The sequence below is a fragment of the Rissa tridactyla genome, chromosome 5, assembly GCF_028500815.1.
Source record: "Rissa tridactyla isolate bRisTri1 chromosome 5, bRisTri1.patW.cur.20221130, whole genome shotgun sequence".
Taxonomy (NCBI): Eukaryota; Metazoa; Chordata; class Aves; order Charadriiformes; family Laridae; genus Rissa; species Rissa tridactyla.
This window is the reverse complement of record NC_071470.1, coordinates 34,072,532-34,090,486: the sequence shown is the minus strand read 5'-3', so window position 1 is coordinate 34,090,486 and position 17,955 is coordinate 34,072,532. Positions and strand designations below refer to the sequence as shown.

Sequence of the window (17,955 nt, the reverse complement as noted above, 5' to 3'; positions counted from 1 at the left end):
TTTTTGCAAGGACAACTATATAGATTAAAACTGACCCCAGCATTCTGCACTGTTGTCTGAAACAAGGTTCGCTTCTGGTTCAGAAGAAAGGACCTTAATAATAAAAATAGGGTACACAAACTTGCCTGGGCTCTGAAATACAGGGTTTGTTCCTGCAGCACGTGAGCCGTTTCCCAGGTACTCGAGCAGAAGGCACCGTGCTAGAGCTGCCAACAGAGATCCGCATTTCTCTCTAAAATGGCTAGCAAGTCTTTCCTCATCACCCTGGCAAAAACCAACACCAGAATGAGAACTGCTAACCTACCAACACTGAATACGAATACAGAAAGTGAATATTTACTTAAACATAAACTGTTCTTGGGGCATCCTTTTGCGATTTGGTTTTCTTACTTGTGACCTTCGGGAAAGGAGGACATGTTCAAAGCCTCAGTCACTGTTCGTTTGCAGAGGTAATATCATTCATGTAATAGCACGAGCACATGATTATTTGCCTTCACCAACCAAACAGATCAGTGAAAACTTTTCCTGTTTGTTTTTAACTCATTTAAATTAGAGGTATCTTTCACCAAGTTAAAATTTTCAGGAGGAACGGGGTTTGCACTTAGTAACATTTTCAGAAAGACATGAGAAATAATATTAAAAAAACCTACTATTTCTGCCTCCTGGTAGGCTTGTTAGAGTATTTTAAAATGGCTTTCTAAAATAAACCAACTCTTTTTCCTGCACAGATTTACCATCGGGGAACCAAATCCTATCCTTATAAGGTTACAACAAAACAAAAGTCCTGAAAAGAAGTATAAAATCAAGTCCATTTTTTTAACTGAGGAAACAGGGTTACTAAGATACAACAAAGTTTAAAATCACTTTCTTCAGAATTAGCAATAGTCAGATGCTTAAGAAAATAATCCTCCCAACTACCATCCTCTTGGCCTTCACCCTAAATCATTCCTCTCCATCTAGTAAGATCTTAACCTATTAGAGCTACAAAGCAGAGATTTTATATCTAACAGGCAGTATTCAGGCTTTACCCACTGAAATATTTTTATACAGACAAACATGGTTACTTTTACCATTAAAGAATTCAGGCTGCTATGGCAAGGCAGAAATTACTTAACTTAGGCTGAAAGCACAGATTCTGACTCTATTAAAACCACAACATAAACAAAAAGAAAGGAAAAAACCCTAGGAGAAAAGATCTTAAGAAAAAATGAATCTAAAATAGTTTACAAGAATCTAAAATAAGGTCTGGGCTAAGCTAACACAGAAATCAAACTATTTGAAAAGAAAATCAATATTAGGATTAATGTTCAAGTTCTCTCCAAAGGAGGACAAAACGCAGTAAAAAAAAAAAAAAGCTTGAAGAGCTGGGGTTTTCTTTCCTATTTTATCAAATTTTTGCTGTGGATCTTACTCTATCGGCATGAGAAGCAAATTGCTCTGAAGCGGAGCTGAACCTCACCCAAGGCTAACGGCAACACCAAACGCAGGCCTTTGACTTCAGTTTCCTTTTATAAAAAGAAAATATTACCAAAATACAAAAGAAACAAAGGATGCTGCTATGGCGGCTCGTAGGAGCACATTACATTTCTGATGTCTGCAGCGTTCAAAGTCTGTGTAAGTAAACTTTAAAGGATATTGACAGAAGTTATTTTCACCCTCTTTTTCATTATCCGACACTACGAGTCGAATCGTATATAAGATTTAACTGTATTATATACAAAAGCAGCGGCACACCAGTGAGCACTTCATTAATTAAAAGCCAGAAAAGGAAGTTTGCTAAACGAAGCAAATGTTCTTATCACTCCTATCTATATTCATTAAAACTGACAAGAAACCAAATATCACCATCTGTCTACTTGCAATAAAGACACTAAAAACAGCTCTGGGGTAGAAGAATAATATAAAGTATAAAACTGCAGTTTTTCAAGTTTCAGTTTTAAATGGACAAGAGAGAAACTGATGTCAGACAGGGGAGAATAAAGAATGACAAGGAGCTCATACACAAGACTGGAAAAGAAATTGCATGTTTTAGAATATAAACTGAAGCCCCTTCAAAATATCACAAAACAAACGACAAACCTAAAGTTTCCTCTGTATTTCTCATTCAGGTCAATGGGTCCGCAAAAACCCAAGTATTGCAACAGCAGCTTATTTGCCTATTTAGTAATAACTGCTACCAAAAACATTCGGAAAATTTTATTACGCTACATAAACTGCAAAGTTTAAATGCTCAAGCAAGTCCCGGGAAACACTTCTGCAGCTTTATTATGTACTGATGCACTGTCTTTATATTTACAAGAGCGGGTTTTTTTTTTAATTATTTGTATATTTGGATTTTGCTTGCAAGTCAGCAACTCAGTATAAAAGTTGAATAAGACTTGATGAAAGAAAGATGATCACGGAGGTACTAACTTAGCTCTGAAAAAACCACCAGGCTCACACCAGCGGTTGCAGAGGTCAACCGAAGGTCACTGATTTAAGGTAGTTTCCAGCAGTTGTGCAATTTCTACCTTCTAGTAATCACCCTTTTTTGCACTGCAGGAGAGAGGAAAGGAAAAACAAATAGATGGTAATAAGATATTTAATGACAGAAATGAAAATAAACTACTGCTCACATTTTCAACAGCAAAGCTCCATGTTGTTAATTCTGCACCATACCCCAGCTGCATTTTGCATAGCAATGAAAAGCGTTTCCAGTTCCTCCCGATGCTGCATAAAATATTAGCTCTATAGTCACAGTTTTAAAGACTAAATAAGGTTAAAGTAATTTAAGGCTGCGATAAACGCAAAAAAGAAAATTCATTGTTAAAACTGCCACCCGGCTCCCAGCCCCCTGTTGTGCCTAGGTACCGGAGCACATATGGTGCGGAGACTTCTGTGGTACCTACAGGAAGCATAAATGGGGTTAGGGGAGGAGGAGCAACGGAGTTAAAGACCAAATCGAAGGCTTATTGATTCTTCTTCTTATGTTCCTCTAGAATGGTTCTCTCTTTTTTTTTTATTTTTTCTGGGGGGGAGGTCGTTTAATTTTGTTTCCTAAGAACAATAATTCATACACTTAAAAAGGCTCTCATTAATATTCTATGAGAATGCTTTTTTAGACTCAATACAATTACAGCACAGCAATTATTATTCTTCAGTTAATACTTTAACAATACTAACAGACCCATTACCAGCTCAGCAGAAGTATGAGAGGCATTTAAGAAACAGAAGTGTAGGACTATTTCTGTTTACTAAAGAAACCACAACAAAATTATAGAAGGTCATAAAGTCCGAGTGTAAAAAGTTACTGTAAACTGAGGTGAAAATGTGCCACCAGATTCCTCTTCGATTCTGAGGAACCTTCTTTTGAAAGGCAAGTCAATCTATGAGGATATAGAAATCGCAAAATTCTTTGAGTGAAGGTTGAAATTCAAGGGTAAATTCTCTTTTATGTTAAATATATAACATCAAAATACAGCACATCCGTTACCTGTCCATGCCAATGAAATCATTGGGATGTTTAGAGAGGACTTTGCAAAGCTGGTAGGCAAATGTGGAGATGTGTATCAGAAGAGAAAATACAAAACCATCCATAAAAATTTCCTCTGTATGGTTTAGAAATGCATCCTCCAGACTGAAGCTGGAGAATGTTTGTTTATTCTAAAAGGGTTGGATGATATCTTTAAAAAAAAACAGAAGAAACATTGTTGCAATGGGGAGAAAAAGGCAAAACGTTGACATGTTAGCTTTATAAACCTATTAATAAAAAGCTACATAGTAACAAGCAGATGCCAGATTATTATATTTTTTAAGTTTTTATTTTACATACACCTTGTTAGAGCTCTTTTTTTTCCTACTGAGAGTAGAAACAGTGGAATTTGCATTTCATTTTATTTACTAACAGGAAGCACACAAAGACTCAGGTTCTTCGGGAGCACAGATAACCAGCAGAAAACGTAAACTTTGAAGAAAGAGTGAGCACAATTAACTTCCTGCCACAGTAACAACAGGGTGTAAATCAAAGCACCTTCTATAGCACATATTTGGGAAATCCAGCACCAGACTCCAGGCTCCCTGGATTTGAGAGTGCCGGGCTGGGAAAAGCCTTCTGGGGAACTGGGAAAGCATCAATTGCCCATAATCCTCTTAGAAAGGTAAATGAAACTCAATCCTGACATGCACCATATTTTTCCCTTCAATTACATGAAACTTTTTTCTAATATAATAGTATTGATAGTATTGTGTATATTAACTTATAATAGGTTTATTTGTATACACATATATATCAAAATATCAATTTATTTATGACCACTCTGTTGGGGTTTTTTTGTTTTTGTTTTTCTTATCTTGTACCTACCTTGTCTACGAGCTGAAAAACTTTCCTTTGCCTGGTATTTCCCTAGAGATGAAGCTATCCTTTCTGTAAGGTCACACTTTTCTCTGGTTCTACCAACCCCCCTTGCTCATAGGATTATGTACACTGTGTTTAAATTCAAGATGGTTTTTGCCCTTTTATACTCAAATGCATCATCTTCTCTTCATCCTGATACATACAATAAAACCTGAATTTGTCAAGTTTGATGCTAGCTTGCAATATGACTTATTTTGGTGAGCAGATCGCTGTGACACCTCCTCATCCACTGTAACACCTCCTCATTAGTATTATTCTTGAATTCACTTTAGACAGTCAATAACAGTTTTCCGTACACCTTTGTAAAAGCTGGCTAAAAATCTACTTTTAAGAAGTGAATGCTAAAGCATTCACAATATCCTAGTCACAACGCCTTCATGTCTGTTATTTAAAGTACAGCACCATTACATCTGTATGCCAGCAACGTAAGGCTCATCATGCTTTTGCTCTATAGCATTAAAAAAAACAAGAACAAGTCCATCCTAGGTGTACCTTTTAATCCACACAAAGACAAAATAATTTATTACTATTTACATTGCTTTAAGTATTTTCAAGTTGCTATTTAGATGGCCTTGGTAGTAATGACTGCAGCAAGCTGGAACAGGTTTGCCGCAAAACAGAACCCAGGCTAGCACTAAAAATAAAACCTGGGTGTCTTGAAGCCTGGGAAAAGTATGGCAACACTACAAGGGATTCAGTGCAAACCCGCAGAAGATACTCCCTACACATACAACTCTTCTTGTCCATTAATTTGAATGGACAGATGTTTACAGACTGAGAATAATCCAGAGCTTCTACAGGTTTCTTTGACACTCCCATCGCTCTCGTTCCCCTTTCCCATCTGTTTCTTCTCCCACACTTCATTGTTCTGCCCTCTAACATCTTTCTTGCCACGGACCAGGCTCAGGCCAGCTTTCTCCATGTCCTGGTTATGCCCTACTCTCCCCCGTGCCCAAATGATGGGACGCAGGTGATGCCAGAAAATCCATCAGAGCAGGGTCTCAGCGAGCTCCGGCACAGGAGGCCCCCGCCTCTTGGGTAACAAGCCAACCTTTTTCTGCTATTTCTATGTACTATGCAGTAACATAGCCCTTTTTTCTTTTTTTCCCCCAGTCTATCACATTATTTGTCCCTATTTTACGTACTATCCATTACTTTTCAGGATTTTTTTTCCCTCTTTTATCCTCCTATCGCTATCATGGTCTCTAAGAGAAAGCCGAGGCTGTTAAGTACCACACATCTGTCATTTCAGCATTATGATTAGAAAGCAGATTCTGAAAATCCTGGTACCACCATAAAACTGGTAAACTAAGAAATCTCCCCTTAGATTTTATCACTTTATCACTGTTCTTGTACCCTTGCCTAGATACCTGCTGCTGATCACCATCAGAGACAAGGTTTTGAATTAGACATGCTCGATCTGAATCAGTACGGCTGTTCTTACAGATTTATTGCTAAAACAAGTGTTTCTGCCAGACCTGAGGAAATCGGCAAGAGGTAAAGTTACAGACTCTTGCATTTTACTACAAGTAGCTTTGCTGCGTGGAAGTCCCCGATTTCATCATCTACATTCTTTACACTGCTATGCAAACCGAGTTAATTCTGGTGACAATCAGCACATATGTAAAGTATTCAGGTATTTTCTTTGATAGTGGTAGGAAACATTAAGCATAGGAAATTTTGCGCAAAATATTTTTCACCTGCTGAGAAATATGGGTGAAAATGCTTTGAACATGATTTCGTTAAAAGCATCATCCTTATTAGCATAAGAAAGAAAAATGATTTGTTGGGAAATAGCCACCATTTAAGATATTTCATGTTGTTTTCCAATGTTATTTTCCCAGAGACACCGAGCAGGATTAGGTTTTGTGGTTTGGGTGGGGGAGAAGGTTGTTGATGGTTTGGGAAAACCTACCCAAATCTTGCTTTGCTCACTTGCTCCCGGATCCTCAGCTACAGCAAGAACTGGCTGCTGGAAGATCTAACTTCAAAGGCCAGCTGCAGGGGAAATTGTCATTATTTGATCCACTAAATCTAGAACTTAATATTTATTTAAGTTTAAAAACTTTAAAAAAAAAATATTCCAACAAAGTAGCAGAAGGTTCCCTCAATGGCAAAGCCCCGTTGTCTAAACGCTTCCAACCATATACCCACCCTTGGGTTCCAGGTCCAAGTAAAACTCCACTCCTCCCCACCGGTTTTATCTCGCCAAATTCAGAGCGGGAGGAAAACACCGAGAGGACCAGCATCCCAAGGACCCCACCACAGCGGAGCACTGGCACACATTGGCAGTGCTCCCAGGAGCCAGCTCCTGCAGTTGGTTATTATTAAGGAACACAAACGCTTCTGCACTCCAGTCAGAAATATTCGGGGGCTCTAGGCACATGAACAACAACTCAATCATCACATTTCCTTCTCTCTATCATAAAATAAACACTCTGAGATACACTCTTTGTATTTATGTCCTTTCAAAAGAATTTAGGAATGGGGGTGCGGGGGCTGGGGGGGGTGGGGTGGGAGCGGGGCGGGTGGTGTGTGGAATAAAACCACAAGTAAACTGCACGGGTTCAAAATGTGCAGTAAATACTTTTGAAAGCAATGTTCTCATCTGGGAGTATTGCAACAGATGTTTATCATGAGCTACCGCAACAGTTAATCCCACTCCGAGCCAGATTAACTCTTTGCCATTGGAAAGAAGCCTTTTTTCCACAGGCAGCCTACAGAAAACAAGGTGATGTGCCAGAACTACTGACAACAAGCGGTTAACTGAATAAAGGCGGGGGGGGGGGAGGAAGCTGTGAAGCCCAACCAAATAAACCAGTGTCTGGCCCAAAAGACTTAGATGAACAGGTGTATGTGTGGGTGGGAGTGGGGGGAAAAAAAAATAAGGAAAAAATATTTAAACAAAGCCTCCACTGTCATTCTGGTCAGTGAAGTGGGTACACACAAAATGAGCCAAACGCCGTTTTTGAACAATTCATCAAATAATGGATTTTTTTGTATTTTTGGAGAGGATAAGAAATATTATTATTGATCTTGGTTTTCAAAGTGCGGTACCAATGTATCACAGTAACAACTCAGAGGTTATTCTATTTAAAGATATGAGTAAGAATGAAAATAGGAAGGTACAAAACTACAATAAAATATGGACATTCAAACAGCAATTCAACGTTCGGAAACATTACAGTATTTCAAAATACTACAGATTTTAAAAATCTATTTTAGGCATCCATACATGAAACAGTGGTAGCCTACTAGACTACTTTTCTCTTTTTTCGTCTTTTTTTTTTCTTTAAACTGAGTAATTTAATGGCAGTTTTTTAATTTTTATGTAACTATTTACAGCACCTGTGTAAGCAATCTGGTATTTACTCCTTAAACATACAAATGTAAATCAGAAGTTAAAGCATCGTTATTTAAAGCTGAAATCGCAGCTTCTTAACCAGTGCACATCAGACCCCTGTTTGCAACCTTTCCTGAAGGCAGGTGAAAGGCAAGTAAATCACTGCCCAGAGCTAATCCCTCTGCTCCTAATTCCACAGGCATTTAATTTTGGGAAATCCTTGAGCATACATTGGTCCCATGAAAAGAGTGAGCAGTCCAAGAGAGTCAGGAGAAAGCCATCCCCCTTCACCATCCTGAGGAGATCAAGCAGAAGAGGCGAGTACACCATGTTCACAATGCCTTTGCCTGAGCAACACCTACGGCTCCCACATCCCTGGGACCACACGGCGCCGTGGCCGCACCGGGATCCATGTAAAACTGCTGGGAAGCAGAGCTGGTCCGAGGATTTACAGCCTTGCACAGCTTGCAAGGCTACGCACAATTCTCATCTGAGGCACACACCTTCCCCTCCATGTGCCCAGTTGCGGTAACACAAGAATGAGAGTCGCAAATTCTGGAACCTTTGCTCTAAACTTCCTTCCTGACTCAAGAAAATCTCAGCTTGTTGGTTGTTTTTTTTTCAAACAGAGAGAAAAACAAATGCCAATCTGTCAAGTGTAAAGACAATCTAAAGAGGTTTTGTTTATTTAATTGCTAGGCAGAACAATAAACGAATAAAAAGCTGTAGGAAGTCCTTAGGACTCCACAGTATTTCTGCTGGTAATGCAGAACAAGATTTATTCTTGGTATTACTCCTAATCAACAAAAGCAATGGCAAATACTATCAGTCCTTTTATATTTGGTGAAGAGATTGATGCTATTTATTCAAATCTTTCCAAATATTCCTCCTATTCTAAAAAGACCCATTGCCACAAAGGCACATGCTGGCAATAACCTCTTCCCAGACCCTTTATCCCTAGCTAAAGGCCACTGGAACAGACACCCATCGGTTTGTTGACTAAAGTACAAAAGTTTGCAGCTTGTTTTGTTTTTTCCCCACAGATATCAAACGTCATAAGTGCCGAGAGGAAGGTTTTGTTTTCTAAATCTTTAGTATTCCAGAGAAAAGTACTGACATTACATTCTGCAAGTCTTGCCAAGAACGTCTTTTGTGTTCACAGCTTCAGTGTTGATGATAAATTTTGAACATTAACAGTACAAAGTATCATTTAAATCAAAGCCTGAATCATAAATGTAAAAGTAATTTAAACTAGTGAACTGGAAACCTTGATTTAAATAATTTCATTTTGCAAATATAGTTCTCCTGAAGAACTATTTGCTTTCAATGGTTGTTAGTTCTTGCTGAGTAGGTAAATAAACTACATGCATCTATTTAAATGATTATGAAGCCTAATACACTCTAGATCTTTTATTTTCACATTTTATTAAGTTGACAATTTACTAGGCAATTATTTTTTTAACTATGATTCCTAAGTGCTTCAGAAATATTTCTTAAGTCCTAAAGCACCTTTTATTATGATGATTATTCCCATTTTATAGAACACTAAACCAAAAAAGAGATAATTAACTAGTTTGGAGACTTTCCTTCACCAGATTAAACTCACTCTAAGATAACATGATTGATCTCCACTATAGCAGCAACCTGTTGCATGTAATTTTTCACTTTGACCTAGCAATCATAATAATTTGCAAAGATCAGTAAGAGAACAATTAGCAGAAAAGCCCCAGGAGGCAGCAGCAGAAGGCTGGGCCAAGCGTGTGTACACGAATGAGGAGGTTCTGCTGGGTGGTTTCACCAAGATAGAACACTTGGTATTATTTTTACTTCATCTTCTAAAATTTGGGTGTAAAGGTAACAGTCAGCACAGTCTGCTGCTATTCTTCACGACAACACAGCTTGCTTTATGAACAAGCTCAATTATTTTGCCATAAATAATCATGGCAAAACTTGCAGTGAGCATTAGGATCAATTCCACAGCCCAGACAAATTGTCACACCGTACTTTTCAAGCGGTACAATCTCTAGTTTGAGTACTCGTTTCTTAATATTGTGCCTCAAAATCCGCAGGACGTTGCGCCAACAGCACTTACTGTGAATGTTGCAGAACAATTTCCATGTACTGAATATTGCATATCCTGACGAGCCAGCTGGGTTGAGACCTTACACATTACACAGCTTCTGCCCTGAGGGACAGTGCCAGATCTGAAACATTTACTAGTCAAAGACAGGTGATGTATGAAAAGTGGGAGAAGTGGTACAGAATTATTTTTAAGGTTTTTCACAGTCTCTCACCATTGTGCCCATTTTCCACTGGTATGAAAAGCTACTTCTGCCCCAACTTGGCCCATGCTAGGAAACTGCATCCTTCCTAAAACACCTCCTGATCTTTCCCCCCAAGCCATGTCTTACCGAGGAGGAGCATCAGTATCTCCCCAAGCTACTTTGTCCTCCTGTAAACTTGCTTTTGCTGTGATGATTACAGAGATTTTACCAGTTCGATAATGATGACCATCTCTGAGCTGTGCCGGCAGGGGCAAGGAGCAGAACAAGTGCTGGAGGAAAATGAAACAATGAAAGACACAGTGGTCCATGACGAGACAAATGTGTTAGGTGTAACCTCATAAAATGCCAGCTCTTCCCTTCTTCTGCCTGAAACCCTAGCCATCGCTAAGGGTGTGACCACTAACAGGCACGTAGAGGACGAGGGTCTAGAGGAGACAGCCCATCACTTTGATGATGAACCCCACCTCTTGCAAGGTCTAGCTGGATCCATCCACCTCCTCATCTTCAGCTTCAGGAAATAAAGTCCAGACCCCAAATCCCACCCCACCGGGGTGCCACATGCCCAATCCATTTTGGTTTCGCTTTAGCTTGGGAATTAGAGGGACAAGGAGACAGCACAGGAAGCGAGAATGGGATGAGCCAGTTACAGGTCAGGGACCTTGCTGCCCCTAAGCCAGTCACCTTCCTAAAATGAAACCAAAAGAAGGTTTTATACTGAAAAGCATCTGAATTTCCTCCACAAGTTTCCCAACAATATATATCAAGCGAATCACTTCACTGCCCAGGTTGCCCATCCCCGGCGCAGGCTCCAGTCCCTGCCGTGACGCTTCAGACACGACGCTGCCGGTCTGCGAAGTGAGCGGGCTCCGATGGGAACGCCGGCCCCCAAAGGCAGATGTTGTGTAAATTCATATTTCATAAACACAGTTAATTGTGACAAGAGGGCTATAAAAATCCTTGTACCGCTTAAATTATTTCTCCACTTAAAGCAACTCTACCACCAGAAAATGTTACACATTGCACTTTATACTGAACTGGCAGCGCTGGATGATGACATTACAGCTCTATTAAATAACAGATATAAAAATCACAGATCCTTAAAAACTGCAAATTAATTTTTCTGCTATCATTCAACATAACCATTTAAAAACAAACATGCCATGCAGTTGTCATTAAAAGTTTTCCAATCTAACAGTGTGTGTGTTTAAATATGAAAATTACACTTTTTGCAATAAACATTGCTGCTATCAGGTAAAAGTGCTACTATAAGTCACATCAGTATTAGACAGAAACTACCAGCTAAAAGAGTCAATAATCCCTCATGCTTTACCGAGGAAATACTCTCTCTCCATCCAACAAAGTCACAAGGAAAAAAAAAACCACAAACAAAAACCAAACAAAAACCACCAACAAAACAGCTAAACGATATTTGCTAAAACTTTGATACTTTGATGCAGGCACATAGGTAAGTAAAAGAGAAGCAATTCAGAGACTGTTTTTTAATGAGTTCATGGTTTATGCATTTACTGATGCTGATCCTTCAGTAACCCTCATTTAGCAGATTCATTGTATCCACGTGAAACTCCTTGCGTACACTAGAGTCTAAGTTGTTACCCAACTCATATATTTCGGGGGGCAAAGAAAGAAAGAAACCCCCTCCCTCGAGTTTTAATTTTTTTAGTCTGATTTTTTTATGTTTCATTATTTAAAAGAAAATATTTATTAAGAGTTTATTACGTATTTATAGTTGGAAAAGATACGTTTTTAATAACACACGTCTCCTTTCGGGTAATAGCTTACACTTGCTAACATTTACTAAGTTAAGCGCAAGAGTAAGAAACAACAAGGTTTCCTTCAGCCCTGTGGGGCCGCTGGGTCTGTGCGTGGTACCAGAGCAGCGACCGGGTACCGCGCGAGAGGGAAAGAAAAGGCTTCATCTGCTCTCTCTCTCACCTGCCTGGGTGAGAAAACAAGCAGGAGGCGTGGAGGGGTAATTCAGTTCTGCAGCACTCGCGTCATCTTTCATATTTCTGTTAGCACCGCAAGCAGGCGACGCCTGCCAGCCTGGCTGCAGCACTTTGTTTACGTGCTATTAGAAATCAGAAGTTGCTATTTAGGCTAAAGAAGTCTCAGTAGGTATCAACTAGGCACAGACATTATTCTGCCCGTTTTCTCAGGATGCTCTGGGAAAGTTTATATAAAATAGGAAAATTATGCATGCTATTATGTAATGAAATCAAAATACAATAAAATGTAGGCATGGATAATTCTACTTTTAAACAGTAGCTACTGAACTGTAGCTGGCTTTGTTTAAAAGTACATATCACTTGCATAAATAGTATTTATTTCATAATAAAAAAATACTTCCTACATAGCTATCCACATTTCTCATATTGAAGTATCCACAACCATTTGAATACAATGCACTGCTGAATTCAATTAAACTCCCTAGACATCTATCATTTTAGACGACCTAAGTGATTTGGGTAGATAATCATAAATCTGCGGGTATGCCCCATTTTTTCTAGGAGCTGACAAATCGCCGGTGACGCAACAGGTGCTGTTTCCATTCATCATTATTTTTTTAGGAAAAGGATGACCCTGGCACAGTCCCTGCCAGCAGTCGGGCTGCCGGTGTGCCCGTGGGTGCGCAGGCGAGAGGCGAGGACCAGCGAAGCTGCAGCATCGCAGCTCCTCCGGCTGCTTCCCACACCACAGAGATGCAGGGGCTGCTCCTGCTCAGTGGGGCCAGACCGAATTTCTTCTGTCACTCCCAGAAAAACCTTTACTGCTTCAGGCTAGCAACAAAAAATGAAGTTTTCAGGCCTAGCAATAGGCCTGGACCCACAAGCATCCTTCTGCCTCTGTAACACACAATAAGGTGTTAACAGCATCACGAGCAAACTCAGGTGTAGATCACACTTGACTTCATTGGCAGTACCGCTGATTTTAACCCAAATTTCTACATGGGGCACCTTAAAGATTCAGTGGTAATTTTATTCAAAAGAAACATTCAGGCACTGATTTTTAACCCGCTCAAATGAGGAATTTGTATCTAAAATTTCCACTGTTCACTTGTATCGCAGAAAATGATCACGCAAATATACTAGAATTTCAAGTACTGCCTCCAGCTGGGGATGCCACACAGTATATTTAAATTTCTAGCTATCTACTAGATGGCACAGAAATCACGCAGTCCAATCGTAACCGCTACGTTACTCAGGCAAAAATATCACAGAGAAAAGTTGCAAAATCTGTCAGAAGATTTTTCGGTCGTAAAACATATCTCATACAGAAATAACTTTTGCAGGAAAACCGCTAGGAACCTCAGAACTTAATAAGGTGGATGCAGCTTTAATATGAGATGAAATACACAGAAGAAATATAATCAAGGCAGTTGACTGTAAAAAGCCTCACGAAGAATAGATGAGATTACATGTTGCGCAAAATAATACAGAGCCAAATTTGTCCCTGAACCATATAACAGATTTACAAGACAAGATAAAAATGGAGGGTATTTAACTTCGCATTTGTTATTTTAAACTTAAACCAAACAAAATACGTTCAGATAACAACACATCATCACGTCCATTCCCAATTATGCATAATCTCAGACTAAAGGAAACGGATATTTAATGTTTAGCAAATACACAGAAATAACTTATGGGACGGAGCCAGGATTTTCAGCGGGGACCCGCCGACGGCCCTAGCCGACTCCGATCTACTTTTCTGCCCTTCAACGCACACGCGCAAACATCAATTTTTAAAACATCAAACATCAAACATCAATTTTAAAAAACCCGCAGCGCAAAACTCCGCGCCCAGAAAAAGTTCGTGCGAGCCCGGTGGCCACCCAAACCCGCCCAAGCACCAGCCGGACGGGCGAGCCCAGCACGCGCAGACACGCTCCCCCCCCCCGCCCCGGTTTAAATAAAATTGAAATAAAATCGGTGACTCCAGCAGCGCCGGTGGCATCCGAGGGTCCCGGTGGGCAAACTTCTGCTGAGAAATGGCCTCTGTTCCCCCTCCCCGCGCCCCCCACGCAGGGACACGCACACACCCACGCACAAAAAACACCTTCCTACCCCCCTCCCCCGAAAAAATACCCCCCTACCCCGAGGCATGCTGTGGCAGGCAGGGGGTGGCCACTGGCGCTGCCCCCCTCCCCACGCACCGCCCCCTCGGCACCCCGCCCCACGCACCGCCGGAGGAGGTGGGGCGGGGGGGGGAAATAAAAATCATAATTATTAAAAATAAGATTAAAATAACAAATCGATCCGGCCCCGGCGCGGAGCGCAGGGCCGGGGGCGCCGGCTGCCCGCCGCCCCCGGGGAGGGTCGGGGACCCCCATCCACCCACCTTGCATCCCCGCCGCCGGCTCCGCACCGGAATACGCCGCCGCCGCTGCTGCTACTGCTGAAAATACGGGGCAGGCGGGCGCGACCAATCGGGGCGGAGAGCCGCCCGCCCCCAGCCAATGACGGCCGCCCGCCGCCGGCCCGCCGCCAACCACAGCGCAGCTCATTACCCGGCCGGCGGCGAGGAGGGGCGGGGCGGGGCGCGGCGCGGCGCCGCCGCGGAGGTGGGGAACGTGCTGCGGGACCGGCGAAGGGGTCGCGGGGACCGGCACCCGCCCTGCCCTGCCCTCCCCGCTTCCCCCCCCCTCTATTTTTCCCCCCCCCATTTATCTTTTTTTTTTTTCTTTTTCTCCCCTTTTCCTCTATTTTTTCCCTTTTTTTCTTCCCCCCCCTTTTCCTCTATTTTTTCCCTTTTTTTCTTCCCCCCCCTTTTCCTCTATTTTTTCCCTTTTTTTCTTCCCCCCCCTTTTCCTCTATTTTTTCCCTTTTTTTCTTCCCCCCCCTTTTCCTCTATTTTTTACCTTTTTTTCTTCCCCCGTTTTTCCTTTTTTTCTCCTCCTCCCGTTTTCTATTTTTTCCTTTTTCTCTCCCTTTCCCCCTTTATTCCCCCTCCTTTTTCTCCCCTTTCCCTTTATTCCCCCTCCTTTTTTCCCCTTTCCCCTTTATTCCCCCTCCTTTTTTCCCCTTTCCCCTTTATTCCCCCTCCTTTTTTCCCCTTTCCCCTTTATTCCCCCTCCTTTTTTCCCCTTTCCCCTTTATTCCCCCTCCTTTTTTCCCCTTCTCCCCTTTATTCCCCCTCCTTTTTTCCCCTTTCCCCTTTATTCCCCCTCCTTTTTTCCCCTTTCCCCTTTATTCCCCCCTCCTTTTTTCCCCCTTTCCCCTTTATTCCCCCTCCTTTTTTCCCCCTTTCCCCTTTATTCCCCCTCCTTTTTTCCCCTTTCCCCCTTTTTTCCCCCTCCTTTTTTCCCCTTTCCCCCTTTTTTCCCCCTCCTTTTTTCCCCTTTCCCCCTTTTTTCCCCCTCCTTTTTTCCCCTTTCCCCCTTTTTTCACCCCTCCTTTTTTCCCCTTTCCCCCTTTTTTCCCCCTCCTTTTTTCCCCTTTCCCCCTTTTTTCCCCCTCCTTTTTTCCCCTTTCCCCCTTTTTTCCTCTCCCCCTTTTTTGCCCTTTCCCCCTTTTTTCCTCTCCCCCTTTTCTATTTTTTCCCTTTTTTCTTCCCCCCTTTTTCTTTTTGCCCCCTCCCTTTTTCTTTGTTTTTTCCTTTTTTTTCCCCCCTCTCTCCTTTTTTCTTTTTTCCCCTCCTCCCCTTTTTTCTTTCCCTTTTTTCTTTCTTGGGGGTGGGGAGAGGAGCTTTTTCCAGATTCTTTTGCATACCCCTCCCCAGCGTACATCATACAGACCAAAACCTTTGGGAACCCTCTGGGGAACTTGTTCTGAAAGGATGCCCCTGCATAAATCGACACTGATTCCTACCAGCACCAAAGACTATTATTTTAGAGAATACAGAAAGATGAGGGGATGAAAACCCCAACAATTTAGTCCAGCTAAAATCTGAGGTTCAGAAGAGCATCCATTTAGCCACTGTTTTTTTAATAAAGTGATACACAAACACATTGCACTATTAGAACAGAGAACAGGCTCTTACGGTGCCAAACCCAGCCTTTAAAAATACCAAACCGAAACCAGCAGGTGTTTCAACCACACAACTTCACTTCAGCATGCAAAGCTTTACGCTGTATCACCACTGCAAAATTATTAGCCAAGTAAACTTTCTTATTAAGTCCAACAAATTTGGAAATAAATATCTGCTTTACTAAAAAAAAAATTAATAAAAGATTGAATGCATAGTCTTATTTTTTAAAGGAAATTTAAATTTGTTAACATTTGTTCATTAAAAATAAACTTTCCAGTCAACAAAACTCATGACTGCTGTATATTACAGCAGCAAACTATCAACTGCAGAAGAGGGGATAAAAAAGCTCAGAATTTTCTTTTGGTTTTCCAGTCTAGGCACCCTGTTAATTCCTAAACTTAAAGTGAACTAAAACAGTCAGAAAATCTGCGCCTCCCGTTTCTAATGTTGTGCTCCTTCTGACCTCATCCCCAGCATTTAAAATCACTAAATTGTGTTTGCTGAAAACTCTTGCCTGAACAGGCCACGTTATTAATTTGTTCACAGCGTTTGGCTAATACAGGATAATACATGCCGTGAAGTGATAAACCTGATATCAACCCAAGGCTTGATGATAATTTACAGGAGAAAGCTTTTCTTTTGCAGATCAAGAAAGACTTATTTCTAAGGTGCCCCAAGAGCCAAGAACTCTGTGGTGCTACGAACTGCTGACAGGCAACCAATAACTGTGACAAATTATACATTCATGGCATCTGCAACAATCGATAAACTGACTCACCAAATTAATAAAATATAGATCACAAAGCATACATTTTTATTAAAGAATAATTTCATGATAACCAAGTAATGTGGATGCTTCCAAGCATAAGATTAAATTACATGCTGAGCAAATCTGGCATTTTGTGATAAACTGTGAAAATAGTCTTTGCAACAGCAACTGAGGAAGAACACTGCTGACATAGTCTATAAACATGTTTTATAAAGCATAACCGAAAGTAACAAAAAAAAAAAAACCACTGAAGCGGTGGTTAGAGAATTCACTACCATATCCGTAATAATTACTTTCTAGACTTCTCCTTGCTTTGTAATTTACTCCTTCAAATATGCTGCTGATTTTGGTGTTAAAAGTAATAAAAACAGATTACCTACACAAGGGAATATTTACACAAAATTAATTCCTTAACTAGTCAGACTTCAGCAGTTGTCATTATTGGAGTACTCAAAGATTTCTAGTACAATTAGGAGGATGAAAATTTTACTTAAACACATGAAGGCAAGTGTCTTACCTGAGAGATGGACGTTCTTTATCAAAACTTTGTGCCTGATGAGTAACTTTAAGTATTTGCTTGAATACAATGGATCCCACTGGACGTGAAGGTCTGAAGTGGTTATGTATTTTCCTGCATGGATATTTTCCACTACTGAGAAACGCATCCAGAAGAGCTTTTCCAACTTCATATAAAGGCATCAGAGAAGCCACTCCTTCCCCAAGGAGGAAGACAGAGCATCTCTTACAGCAAAGGCTTTACTTCTGGGAAGAACGCACTTGGGCACATCCTCAGTCTCCATTATCCTGGTTAGGTTATTGCTATAAGATAGGACAGCTTTGAAACACGTCCTGAACAAAGTATTTAAAAAACTGAGATCCTGTTTATTGAAGTTTGCAATTATTAGTTCCTGAAATGCCTTAGTACTCGGTCTCTACAGGCTAACTATGCCACATCAACAGCATTAGAAGGCTGTCCAAAAATTAGTTTTAATTCTCTAGAATGTCAGATGTGTAGTGCTCTCAGGCAGCCTTCACATGACTGACGTCTTGTCAGATCTTCTAAATATTTCTTTTATAGTAAAACATCCAGCATTTCCTGGAAGCACACTCTCATACTTGCAGTGAGTATTTTACATCCATAATGTTTAGCCACTGTCTGAACTTCCATGGATTTCCT

The 17,955-nt window shown here is 40.9% G+C and overlaps 1 protein-coding gene across 3 annotated transcripts in view; it reads right to left on the bottom strand.

Moving 5' to 3' along the window:
- The window catches only part of CTBP1 (C-terminal binding protein 1), a 250,053-nt gene that overhangs the window by 143,554 nt on the left and 88,544 nt on the right, over positions 1-17,955 (bottom strand). For 2 of the 3 annotated variants that reach the window (XM_054203052.1, XM_054203053.1), the window contains exon 1: positions 14,381-14,402. The exons of the other annotated variant lie outside the window; for it this stretch is intronic. In XM_054203052.1, coding sequence (XP_054059027.1) covers positions 14,381-14,387 — 7 coding nt within the window. In that variant the 5' untranslated portion in view covers positions 14,388-14,402. Of the gene's footprint in view, positions 1-14,380; positions 14,403-17,955 lie in introns of those variants that run through there. 3 annotated transcript variants of the gene reach the window in all.